This window comes from Rhyacophila brunnea, unplaced genomic scaffold (genome assembly GCF_057557595.1).
Source record: "Rhyacophila brunnea isolate RB1 unplaced genomic scaffold, BYU_Rbru_1.0 scaffold_1, whole genome shotgun sequence".
NCBI classification, from domain to species: Eukaryota; Metazoa; Arthropoda; class Insecta; order Trichoptera; family Rhyacophilidae; genus Rhyacophila; species Rhyacophila brunnea.
This window is the reverse complement of record NW_028232751.1, coordinates 24,975,287-24,984,274: the sequence shown is the minus strand read 5'-3', so window position 1 is coordinate 24,984,274 and position 8,988 is coordinate 24,975,287. Positions and strand designations below refer to the sequence as shown.

Below are 8,988 nucleotides of genomic sequence, written 5' to 3'. Positions count from 1 at the left end.
CAATAGCGTGACTGTCACTTTGCAATTCGTGCATGTGTGCTTTGAAGAATTTCAATAATTCATTGTGCTCATTCAATAGGGCGTCAAGTTCGCCGACGATGCGCTTGGCATTAGGCGAATTGAGGTTATTGTAGCCGCAACGTGCATCCACACGATTGATGTCCTCACCGCCCATGAAGTAGATTTGTAAAAATTTATGTGGTTCGTTTGGCATTGGCAGCAATGAGCCTACATTGCGGTATATTTGGCCTTTGATTTTGAACGTAGAATGGAATTGTTGACCATTGTCACACTTTTGTGAACTATTTCTGTTGCTCCGAACGAAGTCATTTGGAAGCATGAATTGAATGTGCGAATGGACTTCAGGAACAGGTTTGAATCTGGAACCGTGCCGATAAGCAAGCCGTTTAATGGTTCTGGTTGTATCTCAATTTCTGGTAGTTGCACTTTTCCTGACGCGCAACACATCCCGGCTGACTATGTTTGAATTTGAGCGCATGACAATGGACATTCTTTGTCCATTGCACCAATCAGCACTTTCGGATGAGCGGAATGTTCAATATCTGGCTCGTACTCGAATGCGAGACGAAGGAACGAAGCGGATGTAAATGCTCGATGTACTTGTTGGCGTTGTCAGTCATTTGCTCCGCGTGTATTAACTACGAACCGGCGCGCTTGGCTCCATTCCAATTGTCGTTGTTGATTTCGTTCAGCTCGTGCCTCTTGTGATTGAGATGCACGCAATTGCGACATGCTCACACGCACGTTTTGTTATCTTGTTGGATTTGTTCGTCTGTTCTTTCTGCTCTACTATTTCACATGTTTGTTGCTTTATTTGTTCGACGGCCCAAATGGCCCCCCTTGCGTCTTGCTGGCATTGTGCACTGTAATACACGCACACAAAAATAGATAAATTAAAATAAATCGTACAAAATTTTGCACGCACTGCGTTGTGATATGCCAAATGAAATGTCAAAGTGACGCAACGCTTCTCTTGAATTCTTCTCGGACGTAGCGCTATCTGTCATTCAACAACATAATTAATTTCGTTCTGTTTGAAATACGAACGACGGTTAAATTTGTTCATACAAAAATAATAAAATCGCGATTAAAAAATAGGAGGGTGGGGGTAGGAAGGTGAAAATTTGGGATTATAAGTATTTTTTGATGCCAAATAATAAAAAAATACAAAAAAAAATGTCAAAAAAATAAAAGAAAAATTTTTCTGGATAGAGATACCTTAATCACCTAGCGGTATGAAATATACTTGTTGACCTATTCTCATACCTAACAAATATACATAAAAAAAATCATAAAAATCGGTCGAGCCATTTCGGAGGAGTGCGACCACAAACATCGTGACACGAGATTTTTATGTATATAGAGATTTCAGAGTATATAAATTAATATCAAATAAATTTTTTGGTGATATATAATTAATAGAAAAATATTTATTACACAATGATAAACTGGGAGAAGACTAGACACGGTTTTTATTTAATTATAGCAATCATTATTATAATATATTTAGACCAGATTTTTTATGGCTGTTTTATTAAAGAAAGAAATAGCTTTCTATTCATTATTCAGTTTCTTTCTTCTTGTGCTAAACAATTTCTTAGCAAAGAAAATTCTGTAACGAATGACTTTTTCTTATAACTATTCATAAATAAAGGTCCAATTGACTCTAATTAAACATAGGAATGTTGTAGTAGTAATAAACAATATTATAAAAATGAAACATAACATCGACGAAAGATTACAAATTATAAATTTTGATAATGAAATAATAAATTCGTGAAAGTAGTAATTTGGTTGCTTATTGATCAAACAGAGATCATGACCAGGCAACAGTAATGAATATCAGAAACATATTAATTATGTCTTCAGTCTCTAAAATTTTATAGTCTCTTGTACATTATGACAACTACATATGTCTCCGTCGGCATATATTAGCTGAATCATGAACGTTTCTTTTTAAACCGATTACAAAATATAGAATGTTATACCATATTCCATCACAATTATTGAACTTAACTAAAAAATCGATAATTATTGATTGAACAAACCAGACGATAATAATAATTATTTACCATTCTTCGTTTATAGACACCTGCTTGTCATTGATTACCACTACGCCATCGTTTTTCGGTTGTTCAAAGCGCTGAGAAAATAATCTACAATTGACTTTCTTATAATTATAATATGTTTTAGTAATTTATTATTCTATTTACTAGCTTTGAAAAGAAACTGGATATTAATTTTTTTCATTTAGTAACTAAATGTGTTAATAATAATTATAATATTGTAAACTACATATTTTCCAATCAAAGATGTATAGAAGAACATAGGGAAATCGCAATATTCGTTGCTTATTCATTGGCCAATTGATATAATTTGGTCGATATACATATTTTATACAACTTTTGTAACATAAAATATACTTATTTATTCGAAGTATCAAAAAGCTCTACGTTTCAAAATATCCTGGGTTGTACCATGGTGACTATAAACAATATCCTTAAACAACACTAACTCCAACCAAACGTCCTATATTTTTGGTATAATAAATAATTTTGTTAATTGACAAATAGAAAACAAGCCACAATTTCAAAAATAGTCAAACATATTTTCTATACTTGCCTTTTAATCTAGTAGCAGACTAGGAGGGTGTTACAATGAAGATCCTTTCACTAACATGACCTAAATATTATGTGATGTATTTTTATATTATATACAGACTAAAGCCAGTTTCAGACGGGACACCGGTGTCGCGCTCGATATAATATAGGAGGCCATTGTATTCGAATAAAGGGTCCTTTACACTTTTCCGTCAGCCGTTACATTCTCAAGCCGCCGATACACTTGTTTTTATTTCTATTTTTACTATTAACATGTTGTAGTTCCAGTAAAATTCGGGTTTCTATAGAAGTTTTATTCGTTGATTGCATTAAAGTTAATTTTATTTTAACTTTTATTTGAATTATCTAAATATTTAATAGACTTGATCTATGGCGGTGTTCAACAGTAAATCATGGTATACGTAATACTTAAAGTGAACGACCTACATATTTAGTGATTCTATAATGATAAATTGACTATTTTTTAAATACCTACATAATATATTTCATAATTTTCCACTGAAAATAATAGGTTTACGAAAATAAGAGGTGTCTATTTACAAATACCTACATGTGTACTATTTAATATTTGTGGTAAACTAAGTTTTTGTGTTTCAATCGTAAACGGGTGGATTTAACGTTAGTTTCTTTTTTATATTGTATAGTAGTATAGTCATTTTAGAACAATATGACCATAAATGAAGATTTGACATATTGAAATAAGTTAATTTTTAAATTTATTGATTTCTGTAGATCAATATATTTATAATTTATTTTTGTATGATTTTGTTCGATAGATATAATAGATCATTACGTATACTATATATTATTTTTTGTTGGATTTGATCATATAATGTGGACATATCGGTTTTTTGAAATATACTACTTTGCATAATATGCTACTGATATGTTATGAAAAGGCAAGTACAGAAATTAAACGTTCAATATAATTGAAAAGATTTTACTCTTAAATGTGATTTTTAAAAATTGTTTGCTACCGTATAACTATAAATACATTTTTAATAATTGTAAGAATAAATTGCCATTGTCTGTTTGTATCCGATATTCACCGTTTTCATCTAAGCTCCATCTAAATCCAACTAATTCTAACCAAGCATTGCTTAATAATCATAACCTAGTGTGCTAACTTTTAGTATTGCTTTTTATTGCCGAAACATTTCCCGTGAGACCATGTCCTAAATATTAATTTTAGCATTTACATATCAATAATGTAAAATATGCTCACGCTCAGACTTTTAATTTTGAATAAGGGTTGACGTCGATCATAAGAGGTTATGCCACTTCGATGTCATCGGAGTCTTCTTCGGTTTCCCCGTCCCTGAAGCAGGCGGACTTCTGAGACATATGCTGTTTGAGGTAGCCCTTCAACGCGAAGGACTTGTGGCACCTCGGGCACTCAAAGTTCTTGTCCTGCGAGTGCATCTGCATGTGCCTGCGACAGTGCGACTGGTCTGCGAATGCTTTACCGCAGTGTGGACAACCGTAAGGTTTCTCCCCTGTGTGTGTTCTCAGGTGGCGCTGCAGTGGCCACATTCTCGAGAATAGTTTTCCACACACATCGCAGATGTGTGACGGTTTATGGGTTAGTTTAAACGTAGCTAACGCATGCCTAGATACGTACGCCTTTCCAAACGTGACACATATTTTTGCTTCCACCGAATCAAGGCTGCGATGTGTATGTTTGTGACTGGAAAGATTGCTGGATGTCGTGTATTGCTGGCCGCGTTCGCTACAGGAGTATCTGCGTGAGGGGCCTCCGCTTTCATTGCACATTTCGCCAGCCCCGGCTTGCATTTCATCGCTTTCCGAATCGTCTAAGGTAGCTTTCTTGGATTCCTTTTTAGAGATAGTTTGCAGTTGGTTGGTGTCGGTAATTTCATGGATTTCTGAGAGGTGTGGGTTGCAGTACGATATCGGGTTGAGTATTGTTAGAACGCTGGGGGCGTTGATGTTGGGGGTGCTCTGTGAGAGCGATAGTAGATTGTGTGCAGCTTCAGTTTCTTCTGGCGTGCGCTCGCCCATGTTTAAGCGAGACAGAGGTATGTTTTCGTGTTCCCTCTGCACTTGTGGTACGAACTCCTCCATGTTATCTGAAATGTAAAATATATTTTTTAAAGTAGCATTCAGACTTGTGTATTATACAGTAAAGCGTCAATTACATTGAGCTTTTTTACGAGCTGATTATTGGCAAATTTATAATCTGCCTGTAAATTCGCCCAGTGTAATCATCGAACAAGCTAATAAGCAGGTTGTAAACACTCCACCGAGAAAAGTTGAAAGCCGGTCAACTTTATAAGCTACACGCCGGCTTGTGGGCGTATCGCGTCTGCGCAGTAGAGCGTGGTGGTGGAAAAACGAACTACTCATTTTGAAATTTACCTTTTTGACGTTTAATGGAAACATTATTATGGAGCGTAGCGACCTCCCGGCAAAAAAACGAACTACGTTCCGTCAAAATCGCTCGCTGGCTTGTGGCTTATCAGCGAATGGAAAATTTTGTGTGTAATCATGAAATCGCAGTAGCTGAACCGCCCGCTTTTAAATTTGCCAATAATCAGCTCGTAAAAAAGCTCAATGTAATTGACGCTTAACGCAACTTTAAATTCTGCCCCCTCCGTAATACGTAAAAGTAATATCACGAAAGCCCAACCATTTTAAATGTATATGACTACTAAAAGAAATTTCCTCGCAGGTGAATTATATTACTATAGGCACATGGAACAAAGTTATAAGAAAGTTGTAAGAAATTGCGACTTTTAACCGAATTTAGAAGATTTAACAGAAATATAATCACATTAACAAGGTCCATTTTGCCAAGTTAGTGACGCGCACTTGGGTGTATGCGATTATTATGTTGCCCAGAGTATCACGGTTATAAACATACATTTAAAATATTGTTTAGAAATATTCACAAAAGTGTGACAATTGGTTTTATAGAAATATCACTTAGAATTTAAAAAAAGGACTCCCATGGACACTGGTTCCCGGTATTACGGTAGCCGACTCTAAATAAATAAATTGATAACTAATTACATCCTTACTGGAAATAATGTAATAACTTTGTGAATTTGACCATAGAAAATGATATGAAGAATAATATAATTGAAAATTTCAAACAGAACAATATTGTGAAATATTTTAACATAAAAAGTAAATTTATTTATTATGGGTTCCTATTTTTCATCTATTACAACTTCACCATCTATGTGATTTTCAATCAACTAATACTCTTTGTTATAAATGGAACAAGTAATTCCATCTATGAATGATAAACTGACAATGATCGAATATGAAACCTATTCTGTCAAGGCCTGAACAAAAATGATGCATAAGTGCGAGTGAGAAAGTATTCGGCACCCTTATAATCTCTGCGACACGCGCTAGAGTAAGATAAAAGGTTAACGGATGTGTAAGATGATTTGCTATGGTGTCGCCGCCAAATCTTAGTTTGTTGCTTAACTAAGCGTCGATCACCTGCGAGCGCGCGTGTTGCTAAAATTGATATTTTTTATGTTAAACATAAAAGTCAGTGGTAAATACTTTTAGTTAATTAAGTAGAAAAGATGGTTCTGTGTAGGTATCGTATTAAAATGTGGTAGCCGTACTGATAAGCGAGAAGATGGTATTACGTTTCATAGGTAAGTTGATACATGTTCGTGATAATTTATTTGTAAGTATATTATTATATATTTTAATATCAGTGACCTAGTGTTTCTTTAAAATAACTTAAATTATGGATATCTTTACCTAATGGTTGCATTTTGACCGCTTAGAAATACTATATAACGTAAAAAAATAGAAAATTATATTTAAATTCTGAGCGTCTAGTGCGAGCACTTTGGGCGAGCACTAGCGAAATGGTCTATGGTCTCAAACATTTGTATACGAATGTGTTCGCTCGCCCACAAACCAAGCATTGCTTAATAATCATAACCTAGTGTGCTAAATTTTAGTATTGCTTTTTATTGCCAAAACATTTCCCGTGAGACCATGTCCTAAATATTAATTTTAGCATTTACATATCAATAAAGTACAATATGCTCACGCTCAGACTTTTAATTTGTGATAATGTGATTGGTGAAGCCCATACATAGACTTCAAAATGAGATGTTGAATAAACAATTGGCTTTTCAATCTTAGCAGATTGTTTTGAAAATGGTTAATAATACCGATGGGTATCTAGGTACTACATCTAAAATAGTCTATCCTTTATCAACGTTCTAATTTTAGCAAATGAAACTATGTAAATACAATTAATAAACATGTTTGGGTATTAATAATCGCTGTATCATGAAAATATTTAATGCACATAATTTAAAATACCTCAAAAACTTATTATACTTATATATTATATTATATATTATTATACTTATATATTATACTTATTATTATTATTATGTAAATTATTTATACTAAGTGCTTAAACCTGGTTCCAAATTTATGAGAAAGTGATTAATACTTTACAAATTACTTTCTTCTAACAGAGGTCCGCCACCATTAGGGCAATCTTCAATGTATCATCTGCTACCCAAAACCGTTTGGTGGAGCTATGCTACACTCATACCTGTCATGGATGTTCTTAACCGTTAAAACCTGGTTAACACCGGACGCTAACTCTAATTAAGATAGTAATATCATTTATCATATTTAAATTTAAACCCCCTCAGATATAGTCGTGATTAATAGTTATTCACACTAATCATCTATATTGCAAAGAATAATAGCGCCTGTACACGTGCATGGATTTTCTAGCACCAATAGTGTGCAGTTTAAACTATCGCAATAATACTCCGTTTACAGATGCATGGATTTACTGATGACAGTACGTATCATCGTGGCCATAACAAGAAAATGCATGAGCAAACAAACATGTATTATCCTGCAGTTGCAAGATTGCATGCATGAATTAAAATAGTTCGGAAGCTTCTGAATTTTCATGCAACATCTGAGAATTTTTCAATCTGCGGTTGTGCAGTAGAACGATAGTAGCGAATGGGCCAGAAAAAAACGAACTACAGACCTACAAACTTATCCGGAGAATGAGATGGGAGAGCCACTGTCGAAAACTACCCAATCACGACTCGTAACTGGCTAAATTTGATATTCAAATGACGTTTTTCAATATGGCGTCATATGGTAGTTCGTAGTTTTATTTTTGGCCATTCTCCAGATAAGTTTCTAGGTCTGTATGAACAAATTTTGAGGTTAACCGATTTTCACTACCTGTCGAATGGTACCATAAAATGATAACATCGCGTCTCGCTCACTCTTGAAAAATGAGATTGGAGAGGCAGTCAGGACTTTTACGTGTAAACAGTTATTGTCACGATAGTTTAAAATACATACCATTGTTGCCAGTAAATTCATGTATGTGTACAGGCGCTATAATAATTGTTTACACATAGAAATGCTGAATGTCTCGACAATCTCATTCTTCAAGAATAAGCGAGCCGTGATATAGTCTTTGTATGGTGCTTTTTGATAGGTCGTGAACATTGATAGACGTCAAAATGAGTCTCTGCGAAGTGTAGTTTATTTTTTTCGACAGTCACCACTACCATTCTACTGCGCGGTCGCAGACATCGCACAGTCCAAATGTTGCATGAAATTCAGAAGCTTCTGAACTTTGATTCATGCATGCAATCTTGCAACTTGCACGATAATGCGTGTTTATGCGTGCATTTTTTTGTTATGGCCGTGATAATATGTACTGTCAGCAGTAAATCTATGCACAATACATCTAAACGGGGTATTAGGTAACTCATCCGGACAATGAAAGATGTGAGCTCATTTTCCACTTAGATGAACTTTTCATCTAGAATTATTTATAATATGCATGTTTGAGGTTTTTCAAAATGATGTATTCTGAACAACAAATAGGTTAATAAAGTGATACGCAGGTCATGTATTGCTTAGGAATGGCAAGTCAAGAGAGAAAAGAGAATAACACAACACTGTCGATACTACTGAATAATATGTACATCAGTAGGTTGCATGTCGGGGATTTAAATATTTTCATTTATTTTTTTATTTTATGAATACTATCCGATACTAAGTAATAAAGAATGATTTAAAATGACACATCCAAAGATGTTGAATCTTCTTCCAAGCGGAGCCCTTTGTGATTTCCTAATTAAAATCGCTGCAGCAAGAAACATTTTAACGCAAGTCAGTTTTCGTATGCCAAAAATGTAAGAAAGGTAATTTCATATCAGTTTATCTGAAAATTAGTGATACTTTTTGCAATAACTTTCATATATTTAGGCACTATCTCTACACGAGATGATTTTTTCAACATCTACAGCTATAATATAGTATAGTAATAATATATTGTTTGGAATTTAAA

The 8,988-nt window shown here is 34.3% G+C and overlaps 1 protein-coding gene across 1 annotated transcript; it reads right to left on the bottom strand.

Moving 5' to 3' along the window:
* Positions 1-3,914: 3,914 nt before the first annotated feature.
* LOC147079615 (uncharacterized) lies at positions 3,915-4,727 on the bottom strand. Its single transcript, XM_085961149.1, has one exon. It carries the CDS (start codon positions 4,725-4,727, stop codon positions 3,915-3,917), a length of 813 nt encoding a protein of 270 aa, XP_085817275.1.
* Between the last annotated feature and the right edge of the window lie 4,261 nt (positions 4,728-8,988).